Here is a 26,022-nt window from a genome sequence, read left to right as displayed (position 1 = left end):
ACGGAATAAAATTACACGTTATTTTTTACCCTCGTAGGGATTACTTCATATATTGTAGACTAGTTTGTCCTGTAGTTTCACTTTCTTTAGGTCCAAAAATTTAACTAACTCTGTGGAAATACAATATTATATAAGCTTTTATTTCGTCCATTTACCGATATATATACAATCCAGTATTGTTATCAGTAGAATGGGAATCCCACATTTTAATTTACTTTTTATCATATTTGGACAAAATACTCACGTATTACATATAAATTTGTAAGAAGACTTCTTTTAGTTTATCTACCATTGCGTATGAAAAAAATAGGACAGGTGGAGGCTCATACATGCAGTGATAAACCGAAGACAAGAACGTATAAGAAACTCAAATATATATTGGAAGCTACATAAATTGTCTAATCAATGTGCGACATTAAAAGGGCATTTCTATCACAATCAGCTCGTTCAATATATTCCGACAGATGCTCTTGTCTTATATAAGTAAATAGACGCGATGTAAGTTTCCCATGACGTAAACTCATCAGACATTCCATTTGATTCTCGGATTGCTTTAGAATATAAATAGGACGTTCCTTATGTAATTGCTGGAAAACGTGCTTATTTCGACCTCTGTTGGATTTCTGGTGATATTATTCCCGTAAGTATATTTACGAGGTTATGTTTTCATAAAATGTTAGTAACATCAAATTTGACAGTTTCCTCAAATTATAATCTAGATAAACATTTTATTTTTTGTTTGACTGGCATATAACCTGTACAAGTGATCACCATTTTTGACATTGGTAAGAAATATAATTCAATAATTACATCGGTAATACTTTGGGATCTAGATAATATGACCCTTGTGTCTGTAGAATAATATACTAAATATTACTGCTTGACTGTAGGATATATGAGGATCTACTTAGACGGATGGATGGATGGATGGAAAATGCCCTAACAACAAGTAAATTACATTCCAGGTTAATTTCACCCTTCAGATTTTTAAAACGTTTTCAAATATTCAGCCACATTTATGCTTTCGTTAGGTAAATATGTATTAATGTATTTGTATATTTTACAATTTTAAAAGTATCACAACCATTAAATAGAATGAATAAGAAAATACTATGTTTTCAGTTTTTAATATAATGTCGTAGTTTATAGTTATTATATAGTTTATATATTATAATATAAGTCGTAGTTTTATTTGAATCTTAGAATACCTTTTTATTTTTTATAATGTAAAATTTACAACAATGACTAAGCCAGATCTTAGCTTATTGATATTTATAAGAACACTATGTAGATTTTTTTTTTTTAATTTAAAATTTTTATAATGTTTGTTAATATATTTTAAAATCATTATAACCATTGTAACAGGATTTAAACAACGCCTAAAAAGACTGGCTAGTATCAAAAGGTTTGTTTTTGAAAAACCCATTAGAGTCTTTATTATACAATAATAAAACACACCTTTACCACAGAAACATCAATACATGTAATATTTGTTATATTTTTTTTTATAATTTACAAACATGTATAAAAATATTTTAATTGAAAGTAATAGACTTTCATTCAATTATAAATCTCTAATCTCTCTCTATTTAAAAATATATTTTCTAATTAATTGATGTTTTTATTCACTGCATCGACATCGTTTCTGTTAATATATGTATTAAAGAATCATTGGCAACGTTTGTTGATAATGATTTGTTAATATTTGTTATTCATGATATTTATTATGTATTGTTCGTTCCCATAAATAGAAATGTATAAACTGTTTGCATGATCGCACAAAATTTTAAGATTAGATGAAAAAACAGCTTACTAAGCCTTTTCATGAGAAAATTTGGACGTTTATCGTAACATTTGACGTTACCTCTTGGGATCAAGGTTGTCCCTTCTGATCTCATCTGTTCCAAGCTTGTTTCAATTCATTTTATATTTCCTTTTGTTTCTTTACAAGATGTTAAAATGTTCTATTTTTATGATAGAGTAAATACTACTTGGTGGTGTGGCTTTGTGCAATCCTGTCACAATCAATCGCTAAACAGCGATACTAAGTATTGTTGTGTTACAGGCACAAGGCACATAACATCTTAGTTCACAAGGTTGGTGGCGCATTGGCTATGTAAGAAATGGCTAATATTCCTTACAGTGCCAATGTGGGCGTTGGTGAAGATTGGTCACCAGGTGGCTCATTTGTCAATAATATAAAAAAACAATTATCCATGTTATATTCTCCAGTTTGATTATAAGATGAATTATAAATCTTGGCTTACAGCGAATTGGGATTGTCCCTTTTTTAATATCAAAACCAACCTAATCATTTACGAATAGACCACATCTGTGCCACCACGTAAAAGTAATATCCACACAAATGCTTCAAGATATAAATAAGTAAAAGTCCTAAGGGTGCCCTCTTTTTCTAATGGAAGAATCAACTTAATCCATCACGTTGCCTCGGTGCGGTTTGGTGGAAATACGTATCTATTATTCCGACACATGCAAGTTTATTCACAATGTTTTCTATCAGAGCACGAGATAAATTGCAAATATTGTACACACATTATTTCAAAGCTGCACAATTCCATTAGTAAGTATTTGTGAGAGACCGTAGGTGATTAATTTTGCTATTAATATCAATTAAACGATAGTTTTTACTGTTGGAAGGTATGTTGGCTAGGCGGTGAGGACTCCTTTAGTTTCATAATAATAATAAATCCATGAATGTGACGTACATTCAAGCAGGCCCTTATAAGTATTTCTGAATATTCGAGTAAAGATTTTCTGAGTAAAAATGATAGATGTAATTATAAAGAAATTCTTTTGTCAATCATATTTACATGACAGGAGTTGACGCGACGTTTCGATCTAAATTTAAAGAATGTCGGCGTTTTTCAAAACGTACTGTCTACACGCAACTCAGATGTGGCAAAAATGATTTACCAGTTTAAGTTAATATAAGTTGTCATTATAAGATTATTATTAGTGTTGCTGGTGGTGTAAATGTTACTAAGGGAACTACTTTTTTTACTAGGGATGGGACTAATATTTAACTTTGTCGCTAAAAAGTCCCAAAAAAAAAAAACAATAAAAAACAAATGATATTTACATCTCGTTTACAGAATATTATACCTTTGGTTTATATTGATAGTTTTAGAAGTAAATGTGCTTTAAAGAGTTTTAAAGAGATCGAAAGAATTTAGCGACTTTTGTTAAAAGTAATATTTATAAAACCATATAGATATTCAAATGAACTTATATTCAATAAGTGTACTTTTCCGTAAGAAAATTCGGATCAATACTAACTTGAGATTTCATTTACCATGTGATACTAAATGTGAAAGGCAAAGGAAGAAAAGCTTCGCGACTTCCTCAGATAAAGTAAAACACTGCTTTGGCTAGGCGTCTAGTTAAAAAGTGAACTATTAACTTATATAAATGTACAAAACAAATGTACTTTATTTAATGAATCAACGATTGTAAAATATTAGTAGTTTAATGTTTAGGTTTTAGTTAATGCGTACTTGTAAGCACAAGTCCATACATGTGTGTATAACTCACGCATGACATTAACAGTCTCTAAATTTCCAATTGCTGGGCTACGGCCTCCTCTCCAATTGAGGAGAAGGTATGGAGCATATTTCACCACGCTGCTTCAAACCGGATTGGTGCACGGATTGGATACACATGTGGCAGAATTTCGTTGAAATTAGAGACATGCAGGTTTACTCACGATATTTTCCTTCACCGTCGAGCACTTGATGAATTATAAATACAAATTAAGCACATGAAAATTCAGTGGTGCCTGCCTGGGTTTGAATCCGAAATCAACGGTTACGATGCACGCGTTCTAACACTATCACTATCTCTTACACTCACACAAACAAAACTTATTTCACTCTTCTAACACATATAATTATACTTTAGTTACTTGTATATAATATTTCATAACTTATTACTATATTTTCGTTTTGTTATGGAGGTCCGAGTCCTTCTAATATAAATGTTACCACAATTAAAAAATGAGCTCCAATTTAAAAAGTATTTTATGTTCAATTTGTGGATTTTTTTTATAGTAACTGGATTTTATTATATTTCCTTTACTTTTCTTCACTTCTCCTATCAAAACAGCCGGTTGCAGTATATTTACTCACGTAAGCAAGTCATTACAATACATAAATAATATCAGCTCTTCTGTTAGATGTCTGTATATGTATGTTGTAAAAATAAAAGTAGCTTGCGTTGTATCAGAATAAATATGAGCGTGCATCGGAGTTGACATAAGGTGAAGGTTTATTTAGCGAAAATATAACATGCCAAGCAGAAAATCGACCTTTGAGACTATCTACGCCTTTGGTCGGATATTCCGTATACTTTCAACTTCAAAAGGTAACAGTTATTTCCCGTAAAGCCAGTTCTATACGTTTGTGAAAATACAGAAATATGCGAAACAGAAGACGTAAGTTTTGATCTTTTAAATATTATGATGAAGTGTCGTTTAGTTTAAAATGGAAAAGTTTTTTCTTTTTTTGGCGTATTGTACTTAATAAAGTTTGAAACTTTATAATATTCGATTCTGTTATCTCTTAATGTAATTACTCCGACTCACTGCTGAGTGATCCTTTCTGGGTTTAATGGTACTTCAAATTTGACCGTAATACTTGAAGTATTGGTCTAATTTGAAATATGATGAAACACTGGATGAAATACAGAGACCTGCTATTACGCGATATAAAAGATAGATAAACAAAAACAAATATTTTTTGTGTTATGTTCTATTTTGAACGGTGAGTGGTGGAAACTTTACGCATAAGAGACAAGCATCTTAGTTACCAAGCTCTTGGAGCAAGATATCCTTTTCTATAATAAAATTCCGCAAATATTTTTAACTTTGCCGATTCATAAATTCAAATAATTTTTAAATAATACATTATTAAATAAAAACATATTATTCAATACAATATCATATAGATGATAAAAAAGCGTGAAGCTAATATTTGTTGACTTCCAGGCAGCATATATTACATACATATATAATTGTATTTAACATGACTTTGTATTTTAAATCTTAGAAAAGAGTAACTACTGCCTGTCTTGGCGGTTCTTCTCGGTACAATCTATATTCCGAAACGGTAACGTATTAACGAATGAAATGATCGCCTCCAGGCTGTTTCAAATAACTAAAATATAATTATTATTGTTTATGTAAAATGGAAAAAAAAAACAAAAAAAAAATATCCCGCTGAGTTTCTTTCGCCGGTTCTTCTCAGGTCCGAGGTGTTAAATTCCGAACCGGTGGTAGATTTTTGACAATCAATAAGCAAGTGTAAACACTTCTATATTGAATAAAGATTTTTGACTTTGACTTTGACTTTGGTAGCTTCACTTAATATAGTTTTGTAAAATGACGTTTTAATAAAGTTTACTTTGATTTTTTTTTAAAGGTTGGTGGACCATTTCCATTAAAGGGATGGTTAATATTTCGAACATTGCCTATGGCTGGTGGTGTTCTTTTTGTTTTTTTTATATTATTGTTGAGTCTGTCTAAAATTATTATGAATAAAATATCTGTGCCCAGGTGGGATTCGATTTTGGATAGAAAGCCTTTAAACCACTTATAACAACCGACCTTACATAATTTATCTCAATCAAACAAATTTAAGCAAATTCGACGGATACAGATCCCGCTCCGTAGATAGTATTTTTTAGTGCAAGTAGCACATATTGTTCTGAATATATGAGCGTGACAAGTCAACGCCAGCGTGACAAAAGTCCAGTACATTCAGCGCCAGCGTGACATCGACGTTGAGTGAATTATTTGTGAAAATAAAATATTTTATCAGTGACACTCTTGCCGCAAGTGAAAATGTTAACAGAATTCACATGTTGACGTCGGGTGCAGTTATTGTCTGTGTTCGTCGTGCTGTTAAATCAATCAAAATATTTTATTCAAGTACTCCTGAATTGTGAAGCGTCACCATCATTGTTTTAATATTGATTTATATTTTTTGCCAATAGGTTTTATTTCATTCATTCATCTAAAGTGGAAAAGTCAACATCTCATAGCTCGGCTACGATCTCATCTAATTTTGAAGCAAGGGTTTGTAGTTTATTCCACCACACAGTTCCAATGCGGGTCGGTATTTGCGCGTGGTATTCATCCACTACGTATAAGTTTCCTCACGATATTTTACGTCACCGCCAATTGCTAAATTAATTATACAAATTAGGTATATAAAAATTTAGCAGTCCTCAATCATCGGTTAAAATTCAGATGTGATCACATAATCATTTTGACTAACATTAATTAATTTATTCTATTAATTAAACCATCTATTTGTTAATAGAACAAGGCAACCTATAAATGGAAATGATCTTATATAAATTTTTGAAAACCAAACGTTAGTGCGATTCAGATTTTGTCATACCAAACTTTTAAAACAAATTATTTACATTCGTTATATTCTTGTCACTAGAACATGTTAGGAGAAATCTGAAGGAGGGACAAATTCAAATTTCTCGCTTTAACAGTAAAGCTTTAATTAGAGAAGTGAGCAATTTTACGCCAACAGATACATTTATCAACATGAATCATATATTATCTCGTCAGCTAACGCTTCAGTTTGACAGTCACAAACACAGTGGGCGACGAGAGATAATGTCGTGTGCTTTCTATTGTTAACCTTAAACGATAATGTAATTTCATATTATAGTTCAGCTCTTGATTGAATATAATAAATGTGTAAGTTGTTTATTAGTCTATAACGCTCTTACGACTAACCTATATAAACTCAAAATACAAATTATTCGAGTAGGCTTTTACAATTATTGCTTCTCTTTAAAAAATGATTTGAATTTTTGAATCGGCAGAGCCAATATCTGCGGAATTTTATTCTAGAAAAAATACCTTAAATCCTGGATTTATTGACTTTGAAGAGACGGAAACTTGGCGTCATAAGCTTACGTCTCGTGTACTGTGATTATCACTGATTCTTTCAAAGTCATTAACGTGCTGTAAATATACATAACATTGTTGTAAATATATTGTGAGGCAATAGTGAGTATTCCTACTTTGTTAAAAATATGCCAAAGTGAGCCTTTAGTTCCAAGATTATAAATAGATGGCTAGGTTCTCTTTAGTAAAATAAAAAATAGATTCAATATCTGATGCGTTACCCCAAAGAAATATCCCTTATGATATAATAACCAAAATAAGTATATACATATAATAATAAAAAAGAGCGGTATCAATATCAGTTATTTGTCTGTCTATAAAACCGTGTATGCTGTGGAGCTGAGTCTTCCTGTTAGTGACGATAAATGAGGACGACCGATACTCATAAATATTCGATATTCACTGTGAGAGCCGAGATGGCCCAATAGTTAGAATGCATCTTAACCGATGATTTCGGGCTCAAACCCAGGCAGGCACCTCTGAATTTTCATGTGCTTAATTTGTGTTTATAATTCATCTCGTGCTCGGCGGTGAAGGAAAATATAGTGAGGAAACCTGCATGTGTCTAATTTCAACGAAATTCTGCCACATGAGTATTCCACCAATCCACATTAGGGCAGCGTCGTGGAATATGCTCCAAACCTTCTACTCAAAGGGAGAGGAGGCCTTAGCCCAGCAGTGGGAAATTTACAGGCTGCTAATGTAATGTATTCACTGTCAGGGTATTTAAAGAAATAGTTTCTGCCCACGCAGTTAAAGTCGCGGGAAATGTATAAGAACAAGGTAGAAGTAGGCATAAGGTCAAATCTGAAATCAGCAAGGAATATCGAAAAATGCCCGAGGGTATTTCGAAGCTTATTTTAGTGAAAAATAAAATTTGACTAACAACATTTTTGAAATATCTTTTTGTAGCTGGAAATTAAATCTTTTGATTTCGTGAACGATAGCAAGGAAGTAATTCAGCCGTTAATTTTTTAACTAATTTAGATAAACAATATCTGTAATTTGGTTGAATTTAACAAGTATTAATACAATTTTGTATCTGATTTTTATTATGACTTTAGGGTTCCGTACCCAAAGGGTAAAACGGACCTTATTACCAAGACTCCGTTTTCCGTCCATCTGTCCGTCTGTCATCAGGCTGTATCTCATGAACCGTGATAGGTAGACACTTGAAATTTTAACAGATGATGTATTTCTGTTGCCGATATAGCAAAAAATACTAAGAAACAGAATAAAATACATATTTAAGGGGTCTTCCATACAACAGACATGATTTTTTATAAATAATAGTACGGAACCCTTAGTACGTGAGTTCTACTCGCGCTTAATGTATTTATAGGTTGGCACATAAGTCCTTCAACAGATAGTTAGTCACATATAGTATAAATACATTTAAACTCCTGGAAATATAAACCATTTCTTACGCCATTAAGCCAAGGCATATAAGACGCATTGGATTATTTGCGTATGACTATAGTGGCTTAATGCTCCACCCAGATAGTACGTCAGTTATATAAAAGGAACAAACTTCATACATACATAACAGAGGATTCAAATCCAGGCCAGCTCTACTGAATTTTTGTGTGCTTAATTTGTGTTTATGAATTTCACGATGATCACCAATGTTTCTAATTTCATATGTGAATTACAAAAATAGCTTTTATTTAATCAGAGAGCAAAATTGCATATGTCGGATAAATTTTTTGACACATGTTTCCACTAACTTACAATAAAACAACAATATACCCCAAAACCAAGTACTCAAACAAAAAAGAAACAAAAAAAGAAAACCTGTAGCTTTAATTTCTCATCCAGACGTAAACGTCGCATGTATTAACCAATTATAACCCAACCCCAATTTGTACATCCATTTATTTAATATCAACAGTTAAAATAATTCTTCTGTTATTTACATCAAATAACCTTTTTCCGCTAACAGTACAAAATGGTATATGTGACGTTCCCCTCTGTTCTAATGCCTGCACCTGTCACATTTTGTTAAATTAAGTTTATATTTCTTCTCATATATCATACATTTCATTCCCGTTAATGCAAAGAGAAGTACAGTCCGTATTTCTTTTCTTTTTTAATTTATAACGTCGTATTCGCATTAAAGAGATCTAGACCGAAATTAAAAAGCGTTTGAAACGATAAAACTCGCAATTAGTGATAATTTTGCAGTAAATGATTTCCGTGTCGCTGATGTCGACGTGAAGCTACTCTATGAAGTAATACTTTTTAATTTATTCGATTTTTAAAATTTTATTAGTAGAGAAAATTCGAATGAAATTTGAAAATGCTCTCGATTGTTGCAAAGCCGAATTTGAACCCGACACTATCTTTAATCAAGTAAAATTTAATATCGTAATTTTAATGATTTCTATTACTTGTTCTTTTGGAAAATTAAACTAATAAATAATAAAATAATGATAAAAGAATATGAACTGAACACCATAAAAATGTAAAAAAATAGATATATATTGATGTACATGATGGTGACCGATCTTAAGGAAGATCAGGCAATTACGGTAGACATATTATGGTACGAGTGTTTGCACAAACACAGGTGCACTCTAAATTTGACACGACCGTAAACAGTCCAGCACCAACGGCTTTATGTGCTTTCCTAGGCACGGGAGTGCGACTTGGTGTTTGAACCCAGATATCAGAATCCGATATCTAGCAACTAGACCAACGAGGCAGTCTTATGTTATGTACAATTACACATCCTACTGCCAAACAGTAATATTTGGTATTATTGTGTTCTGGTAGTGGTAGTGGTAAGTGATCCAGTGTAACTATAAGCATAAGGGTTTGTGGTAAATTGGCGATATAAGACGTACATGAGATGTTTAATTGATTGGTAAAAAACCTTAGTACAATCACGTGTTATATCAACATCATTTGGGCTCGTAGTCAAACTATTATTAACAAAATTAGTTAGAGTAACATTAATCACGTCAGCGGCGTCAATAAATCTCTTATAATTAAAACACCCGCCCCACATTTGTTAACCCTCTCATATATAAATAGGTTTATTATAATGAATACATACGATAAACCAACGTCACCCTCTAAAACAATAGTATAGCGAATACTAGAGGTATATTTCCACAAGAAAATACACGTCGTGTAATTTTAACAAGACTAATAAATTTCCTACACGTTCCCTAATGTGGGTGCGAGTCTGTATGCCTACTTTCTTAAACTTCGATCGATCTTTCTCCTCTAACTTATGTGTTGTGTAATATGAATGAATGAGATAGATATATAAGTGGTTTTACTAAATTATATAATTGGTCGAAAGCTTTGCTATTGTGTACTAAATTGGCGTACTTTGTTATTCAAAGCAGGCAACCAAAGGCTTGTAAAAGTCTATATTGATTGTGAGATATATTCATTGTAACGCTAGGTTAACTATGATTTTGTGATTTATAATTTACATTATTCATAGCTTCTATTCCTTTTAGAATAAGGGTTAGATTTGTTTATAATTAATGTGGTCGTACTCAGTACATTTTAATGATCTTGTACAGTTGGTTCAATGAAAATAAATGTTCATAAATTTTGCTGAATACCTTTTAATGATGTCAGATTTTTCAAATAATATTTTCGTCTTATAATATTCTCTTTCAAGTAGAGGACAGGTCAGGATTAAAATATTCAGTCAGGATAGAGATACGTGTGTTGATGAACAGTATATTAAGAGGTTTTTTTTTGAAAATTTTATCGACTGTGATGTATTTGTGCGACCCAGCGGTATATTTGTTTCAATAGGACGCATTGAGAGATAAAAATATCATCATGATGGATTGCCATTAATTATATGTGTCTTAATATATATGTCTTACCTGATAGAATAGGCGAAGGCCATGACAGCGTCAGACACGAACTGCAATTGTCGTTCAAATTCAGTGTTGTTGTCCGTTAGACGTTCTAGTCCAGAGCAGGAACGGGCGTACTGACCATTGTATGGCGTCTTAGGACTGCCTGGATAGCGGCATTGGAAGTGGTCTTCCCAGAATTCTGATGACAAGTTTCAAGTTTAGTTGAGGGTTTTTAATTAGGTAAGGTTTGCATTGAGTTGACAAGTGGCTGTCTTTTGTATGCTGTTAATTTTCTTAGAAATAAGTACATGGTCTTTTGAGTTCATTTATATTGGAGATGAATAAGCTTTAAATGTCTGTCACAACTAAATATAAAACGATATGCTATTCAAGAAAAGAAAAATGATGTCACTACGTGTGATTTTGAATTAATAACCAAGAATAATATTTAAAGATTACTTACCAACAAACCAAGGATTTCTTTTGTTATTCTTCACATTAAGTCCGAGAAAATATTCCTTAAAGCCCTTCACGTCATTGGCTTGAGGTTGGACACTGATTGTACCTTCCACAGCTCGTTCGTTACCATCAGAAACCAGAGCCCTTGCGCTCCATCCATCTGAGCCGACCCAACTGAAGGCTCCAGTGGCGTTCACACGTTCGACAGCTCGCATAACACCAGCCACTTCTTGATCTGAACCAAATATTATTGCTCCTGGAACAAGAATATCAATTGTGACCAAAACTCTTCCAAATATTCTGTTCTAATCTGGATAAGCAGCACTGAGTTTCACGTAATGATTAGTATTTATTTTATTGATACATTATGGGAAAACTTGCATTGATATTAAATTCTTTAAGAATACAGCAACATTTAGTATATTTCATAAGTATTGTAGTCACTTATATTATTTAGCTTAGAAGCATATTGCTTATTGATTAAATCTATTAATAGTTTGCAAAGAAACGCTTTAGACTTGAAAAAAAAAAAAAAACTGGCGGTAGAAATTTAGCCCGATGTACCTGTTAAAAAATATTTAAGGAGCCTAATTCACCATGCTGCTACACGTGTGCTTGTTAAGCTTGTCTTAAAAATAATCAAATTAAATATATTATTACTTTGTATTCTATGGTTACCTAAAGTATGTGACTCTCGTTTAAAATTTGACCAACCCGAGCGAAGATAATTACATTTATTTCAATTAAAATGCAAAAATCGATCGTTTGAAATATTTTATTTTCAAATTTCATCATAGTTTTTTTCAAAGTCACATGCCTATATTTACTAGAAGAATAGTTTTCTAAGTAGAATCGTAACTCGGTCTATTATTAATCCTGACCTATTACAAAATCTTACTTTTAATGTTACCAGATTACCTAGGTCAAATATTTTACACTTGTTTAATAAAGCAAAGCATCACAAAAATCTTAAACTACAGTGTACACTTTCACAAATGTACAATGCTTATGATGAATATCAAAACAGTGTCGATCTAAATGTTACGTCCATTGCGTCCACGAAAAAGATTGTACTGGGCAGCAAAAATGATGTCTTAGTTTATCCTTATATTTTTATTACATAGTTTTTTTTTTTTTTACTTTTGTTTCTTTTTAATTATCATTTATTTAAATAGTTTTCAAATTAGGTTAAGATGTTGATTGTTTTCTTTTTGTGGATGCTGTGTTCTTCTATAAGTAATTGTGACGCTTAGAATATAATTTTACTTTGTTATATTATATTATTATAATCAGTGTACACATTGTTGAAGAACCAGATAAAATAAAATAAATAAATAGTAGCTTGGATATCAATTTTACGTCATTAATTATAAAACATTATCGATTTTTATTTTATTGCTAATAATAGTTTATTATTTTATGGTTTAAATTAATTTCTTTACATAGTAATATATCTTTGAAGTATTTTAAAGTCCTTTGGATCATAGTTGTTACATTAAGAGATTTAGAAACATTTTTTTCTAAATATATAAGGATACTTGTGTTTCCTAACTAAATAATTCATCACTAACTCTTGAAGTCAGAACACAGAAATACAAAGAGCTACTATTTGACGATAGAATAATCGGTGAGTAATACAGACAGTTCCGCTGCACAAATAATAAGGAAACTTGTATAACAAGCTGAATCGGTAAAAGAGTTTTAAAGATTGAGTGACTTTAGACTTCATTATGTTCGCAGTAAAGTTGCGAAAATTTTGCCACTCCACATTAATACTTTCGTTTTATTATTTTTCATTCAACTTAAACTGCTGTACTTGTACTTTTGTTAAAATTTGGAGTTAAATTTCGGCTTGAAAGTCTTTCATTAACGAAAATTGATCGATTTATTTGTCCTGAAAACAATCTACTTCACTGCGTTGTTGGTCTTAAGGAAGATTTTGGCACACAGCAATGTCACGAAAAACATATCGATGGAGACATAAATATAATAATAAAGAAGTCTTCTCAAGAAATTACTAATAGCAGTACAGAATAAGAGTATTTTTAGTAATAAAACAGCGTGACTGTGATGTATCTTGAGCCCTGGTTTCTCTGCCTAAACTCATAATACGTTGGGATGGCAATTGGATACGATGGGAGATAGTCTGATGTTTTATGAGAGTAAAGGGGTAGGAAATGCAAGTCATGAGTTAAATGTATTATTTATTTATTTATATATGTATAAGCATCGTATAAAGATTACTATTAAATGTTTTCTTAGACGTTCCGTTATTGGAAGAAATAACTTAATCCGATAAAATGTGGTAGACTGAGCTGTTCTTGCCTCGGATATTAAAAATTATCTAACAATTAACGCAGTCTATATTTAGACGCACTTAACGAATATAATTATGAGCTTAGGTAAAGAATTTGCTGGTACTTAGTCTGCGAACGCAACCAAATACGACCTTTAACATTCCAAACAATTTTGAGTCAGAAAGTCGGTTAACACTTTTCCGTCTTTTGAAGATTGACATATTTCTATCTATAAAAAATCCATAAAGAGTTCAATTATATTAAATGCATACATTGAATATTCGAACACAAGCCATCCGTACCCATCTTTTTACTGGGATCCACTTTCTGGGATCCTGTTTTAGAACGGTGTACATTGCCCCACAAAAGAGTTATTGACTCTATGCAGTCTAGTAACAGGAGTAACAAGTTTGTGTTTGTTTCTTGTACCAATGCTATGAGTATCAGTATCACATTTTCTCATAAAATCATTAATATTTTTCCAAATACACATAATATTACAGAATATATACTGAGAAGCCTGTTAATGTTGTCTTAGATTTTCGCGATTATTACACATTGAAATAAAACTAGTTTTTAACGGATTTAATCGCGTATATTAATTATTTTAACATCCCGACGTTTCGAGCACTTTGCAGTGTTCGAAACGTCGTCTGCCCGTGACCACGAACACTGCAAAGTGCTCGAAACGTCGGGATGTTAAAATAATTAATATACGCGATTAAATCCGTTAAAAACTAGTTTTATTTCAATGAGAAGCCTGTTGCTTCTTATTGCTTAATATATTGATTTCTTTAAATTTGTACCTTAATGATTCTTTAGCTGCTACGTTAAAGATTGCGCGAATAGTCCTCTTCTGTAGCACAAATAGAGAATGGATAGCGGCTGCGTTACCCCAAAGCATAATACCGGAAGACATTATATTGTGGGAGTAACTGAAATATACTAAGCCAGCCGTATCAACATCGGTAAATAATCTAATTATTTTTCATCGCAAATGCCGCAGAACTCAGTCTACTCGCCAATCCGTTAATATGGGGGACTTATTGCAACTTGGCATAAACAGTAAGGCCAAGAAATTCAGCTGACTCAACTGGATCCATCGATTCCCCATTGATAAGTACACCAGCTTTTAAATTTTGCACTTTTGGTGTACTAAAGTTTAAAATTTTTGTTTTTTTATTATTCAGCCTAATTATTTACGCTAAACCAGTGAACTACATCAGAGATAGCATTGTTTACATCGTGACATTGTACCTGCTTTTTATTAATTTTAAAAACTAAGTAAATAGTTGTAAATATTAAATAATGTAAAATATATAAAGATTATAGAACAATATATGTATTTATTGTAACTTATAAATTATTGACATAATTTTGGTGTCATCGTTTACGCGAAATAAAACATTTATAAATAAATAAACTTGATAAATATCAACTTGGAGACAAAAAGGTTATGTGAATTTATGTAACGGCAGATAAGATACAAAGAGCGGATTTTTTGGACCAGCGGTTGTTTTATTTACTACCAACCCGCCATAGCTTAAATGTAAGTGCTTTAAGATAAATTCTCTTATAATTTTAGAATGTAATTCAGTTAATAACTCTTGTAAAATGTCCCTTTGAAGTGAAGGCTTTTAGATTTTATTCCACCACATTGCAAACTTTTTTATGTTCTTTCTGAAATGTAAACCAGTGTCTGACGTGGAATTTTTATTGATTTCTCGTTTAAAACTTATGCTATATTAAATTTTATTACAACCTTACCTTGTTACCTGTACTTTGTTGTTAATTAGTTTATTTTGTTTTTTTTTTTTTTTTATACTGGCAAAACAGACTGACACGATGAGAAGTGTAAGTGGTTCCTTCTATGTATATTATAGTATTAAAAGAATATTAATAATTAGAGGCAGAATAAGTGATCTTCCCAGACGAACTTGCACAAAGCAAGTCAATTTAATAGTAGCAAATAAGAAAGCTTTATTGGACAAACAAACATACACCATAAAAACAAAACTATCACGTCGGATGAAATTAAGTAGGAACTGACTTTTGTAAATTTTTTAATATCTATCACATTTTTACGAACATACATCACGTCGTTAAATATATGTACTGCGAAGGCTTTGAGGCTCAAGTACCTTTATACTAAACTCTTTATGTAGTATTATTTAGTATGGTATGTCTTTATCTGAATGAGTCTAATATTTCTGATCTTGATCGTATTTCTGAAAATGAAACGAGTATACTTCAGAAATTCGGAGAAATGTTCAATAAATATAAATTTCATCGAATCATACCATTCGGTTCTAAAATACGACAAAAAAATATTTATTGGAACATGTAGATATTTTTTAAAGCAGCTCTGATTAAAACTATCATATTTTACTGCCCTGATATTGAATATTTGGTTCGAAGCAACATCCAATTACCGCTTCGGAGCACCCCATTGAATAGCCGACCTATACTGAATAGCGCTGAATAACCCGCTGATAAAAAGCTTTTGATTGAAAACCGCTATGCCTATAACAAATTCAAATTTTTGTTAGTGTAAAATTTCTATGTGTTATTAATTTAGTGGACCTTGCTTAGGAAACAATTAAATTTTGTCTTAATTGTTTTTCAATATAATAATATAAATAAAAAAAATGATGGCATGCCATTAAAACAATTTACAAATAATAGTTGTTACAAAACGCTACCTTATCGTAAAAAAAAAGTACTCTTTCAGGCTACCATAGAAGAATTGCTCAGGTGACTAGTACATGCATCACAATCTAGCTGAAATAAATCATACCTATGTTGTTTTAAAAGTTTTATCTCATTATAAAAGAAAAATCAAATATAACACAAAAGTTTTCCAATTGTACCTGCGCAATAAAAATTTTTCATGACATACAAGAAGTTCAGAAGTTATGAGTAAAGTGTACTCTAGACACTAACTTCCCTCATAACATATATATGTACAAGGGGTGGCTTGAAAGTCCACACATGGAGAGTAATAAATGGGCACACATCGTAATTAGTAATATATTAATTCATTTAGTTTCTATAATTTTGTCAGGCTGTCAGGCAAATTGGTCACGCGATGGGAGGGCGTCACTATCACCCATAGACATTGGTACTATAACAATTTCGTATCACCAATGCACCGCTAACCTTGGGAACTAAGATGTTAAGCCCCATGTGCCTGTAGTTGCACTGGTTTACTCACCCTTCAATCCAGAACACAACAATATTTAGTATTGCTGTTTGATGGTAAAATATTTAAACAGTGGGTGGTACATATACAATAAATAAATACGTTGATATATATTCAAAAACTTGTAAAGAGTGTAAAATTAAAATAATAAAATGGATAAAATGTTTAAGTTTTCAAGAAACGGAAATTTTTTTAGAATATAGGTACTAGCATTCATATCCTACTCACACCAACATGCACATACAATACACACACACACACACACACACACACACAAATGCGCACGCGCACGCATGCATACACATACATTTTAATCCCACATTTGCTTCCTTTTTGGTAATTACTTCTCTTATTATTACTTTTTTATATTGTTTCTTTATTATTGTTGTACTTTAAATATCTTGTATACTTGTACCTAATTCGTGATATGGAAGAGCGGAGTTTCCTGGCACAGGCTTTTCATATGCTTAAAAGGAGACTCCAACAACTTTATATTTAAGTACAAACTTGTTAAATAAAACATACTTTTTAAAAAAAAAAAAAAACCTACCCAAACAGGCTTGTACAAAGCCCTACCAAGTTTAAATACTATGAAGTTCGTTTACCAAACTGGAAGATAACAATAGAGATATTAAAAATATTGATGAGGCAAGCTCAAATCCTAAGATAGGAATCGTACGGAACGCACTGTTCTGCAACAACCATAAAATACAAGCCTCGCTTTGGCAATTGACCAAAACGGTCTGTATTAAGCCCATCACATGTCAGATATCGCTGAGAAAGCCGAAAAGTTAATATTGGAAGATGCTTCCTTGATTTAGTAGCAAAACTATATGCATTAATTGTAGTATCAGATATTATATTGAGAATACTTGAGATCTGATAATCTTGGCAAACGCACGCATGATGAGTGTCGATTATGCGTCATCGCATTCGATGTGAATGTGAATAGTACCGGAACACTTTTCGGAGCTATAAAGATAGATAATAAGATAATAAGATATTCTAAATTAATTTTAGAGTGGGCTGTGAATAAAGATGCTTCGAGCGTGAGTCAAAGAAAATTATCAGTATTATAAGTCATCCAGTGAAACAAAAACACGTTTGTGTTAAAACACTTTTAACTGTTTTAGTTCAGACGTTTGGGTTGCACTTCTTTAATATGTAACAAATCAGAAATACGTACACTACGAAGTTTAAGGTGATAATATGGTGGTCGGTGGTTTTTTATAAGTAACATAACATAAACAGCCTGTAAACTTCCCACGGCTGGGCTAAGGCCTCCTCTCCCTTTGGAGAAGGACTTGAACCCGAAATCATCGGCTAAGATGCCCGCGTTCTAACCACTGGGCCCTCTCGGCTCTTTTATTTATAAGTACTTGTGAAATAATTCTAATATTTGATAAATATAAGTATATTATTGAAACCTAAAATATCATATAAGTAATACTAAAAGAAGTAATCAACGAAATATATAAGGAAATGGATCTAAAAGTTGTGATGTTTTTACAAAATACTTTCCGGTAGAGAGGAGAAAAGTTGCTGGTCACACACAAAATACGGGTCCAAACTGATTGCTTAACCAACCTTTAATTAAGATTTAGCCCTAAGTAAGGTATATTCGGTCATGGTAAGTTAGGTTAGTAATAGGGTTAAGGGGACAAAAATTTCACGTCAATGAAGTCAAGAAGTATATATTATCATATATTTTGAGGGTATCCAAAAATATTTGTATCTGCTATTTAAAAAAAGTTTTTTATATTATTCCGTGTTCGTGGCAAATAGCAACCTATAATAATATGTCTACATGAAAATGTTAACTTTGTTGGAAACGTACCAGGGCACAAGAATACAAACAATTATTATTTAAACATATTTTAATATCCTGGATCCCTATTTAAAATTGTGGGTTAAGAAAAAGGAAGGAAACAAATAAAGGTAACCTCTAAGGGTATTTTGGAAAATTGTGATATGTTTAGTACGTGTATATATTATCAAATAACTTGCACGTGTACAAAAAATAGTATCATGTCTATTTTTATCAGGAAGCTATGAAGCACCGTCATGGTTTCATTCTATTATCCTAGGAGGATTTAAGCTTCTGTTCAACGAGGGATGTTTATTTTACTTTGGTGTTCATAGTAAAGTTACAGTACAGGAGCCGAGATGACCCACTGTTTAGGACGCGTGCGTCATAATCGATGATTGTGGGTTTCAAGCCCAGTTAAGCACCTCTGAATTTTTTTGTGCTTAATTTGTGCTCGGGGGTGAAGGAAAGCGCCGTGAAGAAACCTGCATGTGTCTACTTTCAATAAAATTCTGTCACCAACCAGCATTGGAGCAGCAAGGTGGAATTAGCTCCAAACCTTCTTATCAAAACATAGAGGAGGCCTTAGCCCAGCAGTGGAACATCTACACGGACGTTACGGGTACATTATTTTTAATACAAAACAGCGCTAATACAATTTTCCTAAGAACGCAAAGACACGAGTATAACGTTATTTATTATACCTATCACAGTTAATTTACTAAGAACCGCTGGAAAGTGAAAGGGCCAACGCGATAAGAACAAAACGCACTCGCTTCGTTGCTAAATGGCAATCATCGTTTATTGACGAGCGCCTATCCAATCTGTTTAACCACTTTAGCGAAAAATTGTCTCACGCATCTACCATCTGGGCACCGATGCGCTGTTATTTATCCGTATTCAATGTATAGAAGCTTTGTATCGATGTGCTTTTCGATAATAGTTTTCATATTAATGTATTTTGAGAATTATATACTTCACTTGGTGGTAGGGCTCTGTGCCCGTCTGGGTACGTACCACCCACTCATCAGATATTCTACCGCCAAACTGCAGTACTCAGTATTGTTGTGATCCTGTTTTTAGTGTTGTTGTGAGTGGGCCAGTGTAACTACAGGCACAAGGGACATAACATCTTAGTTCCCAAGGTTGGTGGCTCATTGGCGATGTAAGGTGGTGACCACTTAACATCAGGTGGCCCATATGCTCAACCTATACCATAAAAAGAGAAAAAAAAAATATCCTACTAGTGACAGGTCCCGACTCTGCACGAGGGTAATTTATTAATAAAGAAAATGAGAAGTAATCTTAGGAAGAAAATATGAAGTAGGTATATTTGTTTGATCGTTTCTTTGGTTATTAGTATGTCATAATAATAATTTTATTTCTGACACGTAAACCAGAATCTGTCCATGGCACATAAATTCGTATTTAGATATTATAAATTTAAATTGTCGAGGTTAAAATTTTACAGGCATTACAGGTTATCTGACAAAACGCTTCACAGTAAGCGATTTATTTCGTTGCACGTAATTTGAAAACGGTGATATCTTTTAAGTGTTTATTCGATATATATATATAAAACCTTCTTCATTTATCGCTCTTTTCTTTAAAACTTTTTTATTACTTAAAACATTATCGAAATCCGTCGAGTGATTTAGTAGGTTAGCGAAAATACAAAACAGAAACCGACTTAGTTTCATACTATTTATGTATACATTACATTTATTATACAACTTTTTATAATTAAACAATGTCCGGCTACTATATTTATTATTTACTAGCGACCCGCCCCGGCTTCGCACGGGTGCAATGTGGGTAATCCCTAAGAGATAGATATATACCATCGCGGACTTTTTTGAAGACCGTTTTAGGGTGTAATACTGAAGTACATTATTTTGATCTATCTCGTAGGGATCAGCCAGCGTTTACAATGTAAGCGCAAAAAATGTATAAATTTACGACATCACATTAGAAACTTTTAAAATTATCAATGTTACTTAACTATATTGTCTATGTATTATATACAAAACCTTCCTATCGAATCACTCTATCTATTAAAAAAAACCGCATCAAAATCCGTTGCGAAGTTTTAAAGATTTAAGCATACAAAGGGACATAGGGACAGAGAAAGCGACTTTGCTTTATACTATGTAAAGATATATTTATTTATTATATCAATAAGTAATCGCTTTTGAGCTACAAGTAGTCATTCCTTTTAAATTTTACATTCAACACATTTTTCTGTGTGCGTTACGTCGGCATTACTTGTTACAACAATCAAATTTATTAATCTAATTTACGATGTGTGCTTAAAATTATATTCATTATCTCTTGAGGAAAGCGTTATAAGGAATATTAATATAAGGCGCTATTTTGACGTAATAATAAAAGTTATGTCTCTCTACTATTATAAGACAATAACCAGATGTAAACAGCCCTTTACTATAAGTAATAGAAAAATAAATAGGCTAATGAATAATTCTTATTAAGAAAGTAAAGTTCTAATATTACTATATCTTAGGTGATATATTTCAAAAGAATGTTATAACCACGATTTATAAACAAAAGTAATCTTTGATAGTAAGGATTATGGAGGGAAATAGGATCGAATCAATTGTATATGTATGTCTAAAGTTTCTACCAAATGTAATATTATATCTTTTTAGTTTTGACTGATTTTACTATTAGATAAAATAATTTAAAAAAAAAAAAATTACCAACAAATATTAGTATTTGCTATTATGACGAGTTCGTTTTCAGCATTTATGTAAAACTAGTAGGAGCCTGCATACTTGTTGTTATGTTACTTACATTTTTCAGGATAAAAGGTAACCCCTGCTTTTCTAGACTATAATCAACTTCTCTGCCCAATTTCATTTAGATCCGTTTTGCGTATTTTAATGTTTCCGCGGAAATTTAAATTAGGACTTCGTATTCAAGATATGGAGGTTGTAAGAATGGAACCATTAACCATGCAATAATTAGTACTGTGTGTATGCAATAATTAGTACGTTTGTTTGTAAATCGTTTGGCGTTTATCTATATACTCTATATCACAATGGTCCATTTTACAAATCAGTAAGTAGTTTCCCGTCGTGGCTATCTATCAGATCTGTTCAGGTAAAAAATAAATATGGGCAGTAATCATCAACAGCTGAGCTGCTACATATCCCCCATCTATTCAATACTTTGATAAATATCTTTGAAGGATTTTTTTATGGCTTTTATTAATGGCTTCGATTTGCAATAAAATATACGCTTAACTCGGACTTTACTCTATGTACGATAGATCATCAGTTCGGATCCAATTGCTAAGATATCTTCAATCCAAACTATATTGAACTGATTGATATTACTAGCTTTTACTAGCTGATAAGCTTTTAGCTTGCATTTCGGTTATGAATTTGGTACTATGAGCAGTAAGTTTCTTGGAAATGGTATATGAGCTGTTCTAAATTATACTTAAAATATATTTAACTTTTCCATCATAGGCGAAAACCACTCACGGCTTTGATACGTGATAAGTGGGATTTTTTGCTGATCTTGAACGTTTACTTGCTAGTAATGCTTTGTGCAAGCCCATCTGGGTAGATACTCAGCACATATTCTACCATCAACAATAATCAGAGTTCCAGTTTGAAGAGTAATCAATTACCCTGCCAGTGTAACTTTAGGCACGAGGGATATCAAATCAAATCAATTTTATTCAAGTAAACTTCACAATTAAGCGATTTTGAATCGCCGATATTGCAATACCACCGTTTCGGAAAGCAGCCTCCAGCGAGCAGAAACGGCAAGAAACTCACGTAGTTGCTCTTTTCAAGTAAACCGTTTTACAATGCTGTTTTTTAAAATAATTAGTGTCCTATGATGGAACCCGTCCCTAAATCCAGGCGTTTTTTTCTAAAAAAATATTATTTTAATGAATAATAAGAGTCTTAATAAACTTTTTAAATTTAGTAAATGGTAAATTGATTATATTTCCCAGTATCTTGATATATATGCTTATACCATTGCCCAAAAACGTTCTCTGTACCGTATGCAAACGGAAAGTAGAGGTTACAAGTTTATTCTTATTTCTTGTATTAATAGTATATATATATCAGATTTCATGGAATATTTTTGTATATTCTTCTCTATAAACATTATATTATCACAAATGTTTTGTGAACACTGTAAACCTTTTTAGATTAATAATAATAAAAAAAAAAAAACTATTAAACTGTTACATATTATATTAAAGACAATTTTATATTATTCTATTAATATAAGTAATAATTAGTATAAGTAATTTTATATGTTTCCATATAAAAATTTCAAATTTAGAACAACACGCGAATAAGTAAAATAAATTGAAGTCAGTTAAGTTGATATAATTTCTTATTTACTTTTATTCTTGTTTGATAGATGACAGAATATATTTTTCATGCAAATAGACCCTGAGCGAGAAGAGCCAGGACACATCATTTGTCTTTTCAAATGGCTTGGAAAACAATTTTTTAAAAGATAAGTTAGCTTTTATCTCGTTGTTCAAAGATATATTACACTGTATTAAATTATTAATTACGTCTTATGGTTAGTAATCAGCGTTTAGAAATCTTTAATGAAATAGATAGCATAAGTACAGTTAAAACACGTTTAACTAAAACCAATAATGTACATTATATCATCAATTATATTCGTCTCTGTGTACTGAAGGTAAAAATGATTCTTATTTAATTAGATAAAGTTCTTAATAGAAGGGATGGAGCTCTTAAAAATTTAATTTCGCAAAATTATTTTCTAATGTTTTCTCGATGGTAGGGCATGTGCGAGCCTGTTTGGAGTATTCCCCCAATCACCACATATTCCACCAAACTGTAATACTTTGTATTTTTGTGCTCTGATATAAAGGTTGAGCCAATGAAACTACAGGCACTAAGGATATAACATCTCATTTCCCATGGTTAGAGGCGCATTAACGATGTGCTTTTTATAGCGCCATTGAGAGCTGCCGAAGATCACACTGGCGTGCATTTGGAGAGGCCTATGTCCAGCAGTGGACGAATATGGGCTGATGATGATGATGTATAGATATCACATTGAGGCACCTCCACTTACGTAAACTATTATAAAAGAAATATTACTTAAATTACATTACTAGACGAAGGTCTTCTAATTTTTTGGAAGGCTTCACTCACCTCGAGCTCGTGGCTTCGTTAGCAGCTTCTGCACGATATCATCATAAGCCCTCTCGTCTGCCACACCAGAATCTTTCACGAGTTTTTCCTTTACAGCTATGCAGATGCCGTTTCTCGCAAGTAATGCTTCTAACTCTTCAAATGCCTGTGGATAAATAACGTATTAGGAAATAAATATTATATGATTTTTTTTTATGATCAGATTGCATTGAAAATAGAAGATTATTCAATAAGATATTTCCAAAAAATTGCTTATTTTTTTATCTCATTTTCGCTCTTTTCATGATATGACTTATTGCATTTTTTTTTTTTTGGCGACAATTAGAAATTATAAGGTTAATTTGTTTTTATTCATAAGTTGTTTATTCGGGCTTTAAATTCTAAACAAAACAATTGTGTATATAGTTATGCAACCAGTACCACGAAGAATATTCACAGTAAAAACCTAAAAATTGCATTGTTGCATTCTAGCGTTGGGTGGTCGTTGTACTGGGAAACATAACAATGTAAATGGATTCCTGGAATGTAAGATTTTAGTTAAGACAGTGGGAAACATGTATTTCAATATTTAATTAAACTGAGCATCCAAATCTGTTCAGACGTGTTTAATTCAATCCTCAATTATTTTAAATATATATTTATTTTTTTATTTTTTTTAAAAAAAATCAATTTGCCTCTTCGTAAACTTGACTACATTGTAAATACTAGGAACAAAATAAGGCTTGCTATTACAATCAGTACCTACAACATACTGACCTTATTAATTTACTTATATATAATTATGATATTTTATTTCGTTACTCCAAATAAAATAAGAACGGCATATACTTATTTACCCCAAAAAATAACAAGCAAAAAGCAAGATATTTCGCAGTGCTTTTTGCTGTTAGTATTAATGAAAAATGTTAAAAATGGAACACAGGGAAATTGAATAAAAAATTCAAGAGATGATGTCGAAACATGACATCACAAAGGGGTCATTTTCAGTCGACGTCTAACGAGTAGCTTCTATATTTTGTGCGCAATACTCGTAGACGAGTTGAAATGGAAAAATGTAGCGAAAACCTATTATCAAACTAAGCTTCTCGCTTGAATTTCATGTTCTGTCAGAGACATGTTTTTCTTATTTAAAAACTGTCTATTGCACATATTTTTTCTTAGATAGCAACGCAAATTATGAAGACTACGGCTCGAGGATTTAAAAACACCAAAATGTTTAATAAGCTTTAATTAATAAAGATTACAATAAAATATTTTATTCGAAAAAAATATATGAGAATTGGTCGATGCGAGATATAAACACGGTAGCGCGATAAGTGTCTAGCGAATCGAGTCATGCTGCGTCTGCTCTTCTCTGAACTCCGAGGCGACCAGTCCCAGCGGGTGGTTCAGGTGAGGCGCCTACGCCGTGCCTTATTTGAAAATTTCGTATGTAACACTCACACTTAACTTTTATTTTCTGATTGTGTGTTGTTTTGCTGTTGGCCCTACTGGCCTTTATAGCGTCACCGGGCGTTGGGGCGAGTACTAGACTCAGCCTTTAAGTTTGAGCCCTTTCGAGAGTGACATTCGTTCCGAGGGTGTCTCCTATGAGATCGCACCTCGGATAAGAACGTAGTCTGTGGGCTGGGGAGCACTTCTGTTCGTAGCACTGATTGAATTGATTGACTTTACTAATCTTCACTATCAATGCATTGTTGTGCTGTTTGGCTCTCTAAAAAGGCCGCATAGAGTATTTTGAGGTTCTTGGCAATGGAATCGATGTCGATTTTTTTTTTGGAGGTCGATGGTACGAATCTAATGAAAATCCCTGGTAGTTGTTTATATACGACGATGACATTTTACCAACATCTATTTTTAAATAATGTATTTTACCGGGTTATCGGGTTTAGTTCATGCCAAATATTTGAGTAATTCAAAACAATTGAATGATTTGAATTTATATCACTGAGTTACCCGCATTATGAATTCTATTCAGGGTAATGTTTTGGGATTTATAGGTCCATGAATTGTTTATATACTCACAACAAATGTTCCGGCTTTGGTTGTAAAGTAAATGTTAACAATACTACATCGTTTCGTCATCGTTTTGGTACTGAATACCTAAGTTTACATCAGATCAACCAACTAGCACCGGCTTAAAAAAAGGTTAACTGTTATTTCCTTCTATGGTCCTTTATTGGTATTGGTATTAATCAATATGTTATTGAATTTTATTAATCCTGTTGAAATTGAAGGATTAGTCGGATCCAATGCGTGTAATTTGGCTAAAACGGTACTATTTGCGTCAGTTTTAAATAC

At 32.2% G+C, this 26,022-nt stretch overlaps 1 protein-coding gene across 1 annotated transcript in view; it reads right to left on the bottom strand.

Annotated features, from left to right (window-relative positions):
• LOC125068285 (metabotropic glutamate receptor 2-like) overlaps positions 1-26,022 on the bottom strand; it is an 86,057-nt gene that overhangs the window by 48,389 nt on the left and 11,646 nt on the right. Inside the window, exons 5-7 of the mRNA XM_047677389.1 lie at positions 23,722-23,866; positions 11,240-11,491; positions 10,801-10,975 (exon numbers count right to left, since the gene is read on the bottom strand). Of these exons, the coding sequence (XP_047533345.1) occupies positions 10,801-10,975; positions 11,240-11,491; positions 23,722-23,866 (572 nt within the window). The remainder of the gene's footprint in view (positions 1-10,800; positions 10,976-11,239; positions 11,492-23,721; positions 23,867-26,022) is intronic.

Source organism: Vanessa atalanta, chromosome 13 (genome assembly GCF_905147765.1).
Source record: "Vanessa atalanta chromosome 13, ilVanAtal1.2, whole genome shotgun sequence".
Lineage (NCBI taxonomy): Eukaryota > Metazoa > Arthropoda > Insecta > Lepidoptera > Nymphalidae > Vanessa > Vanessa atalanta.
Note: the sequence above shows the minus strand (reverse complement) of the source record. Positions and strands in the feature narration are given on the sequence as shown.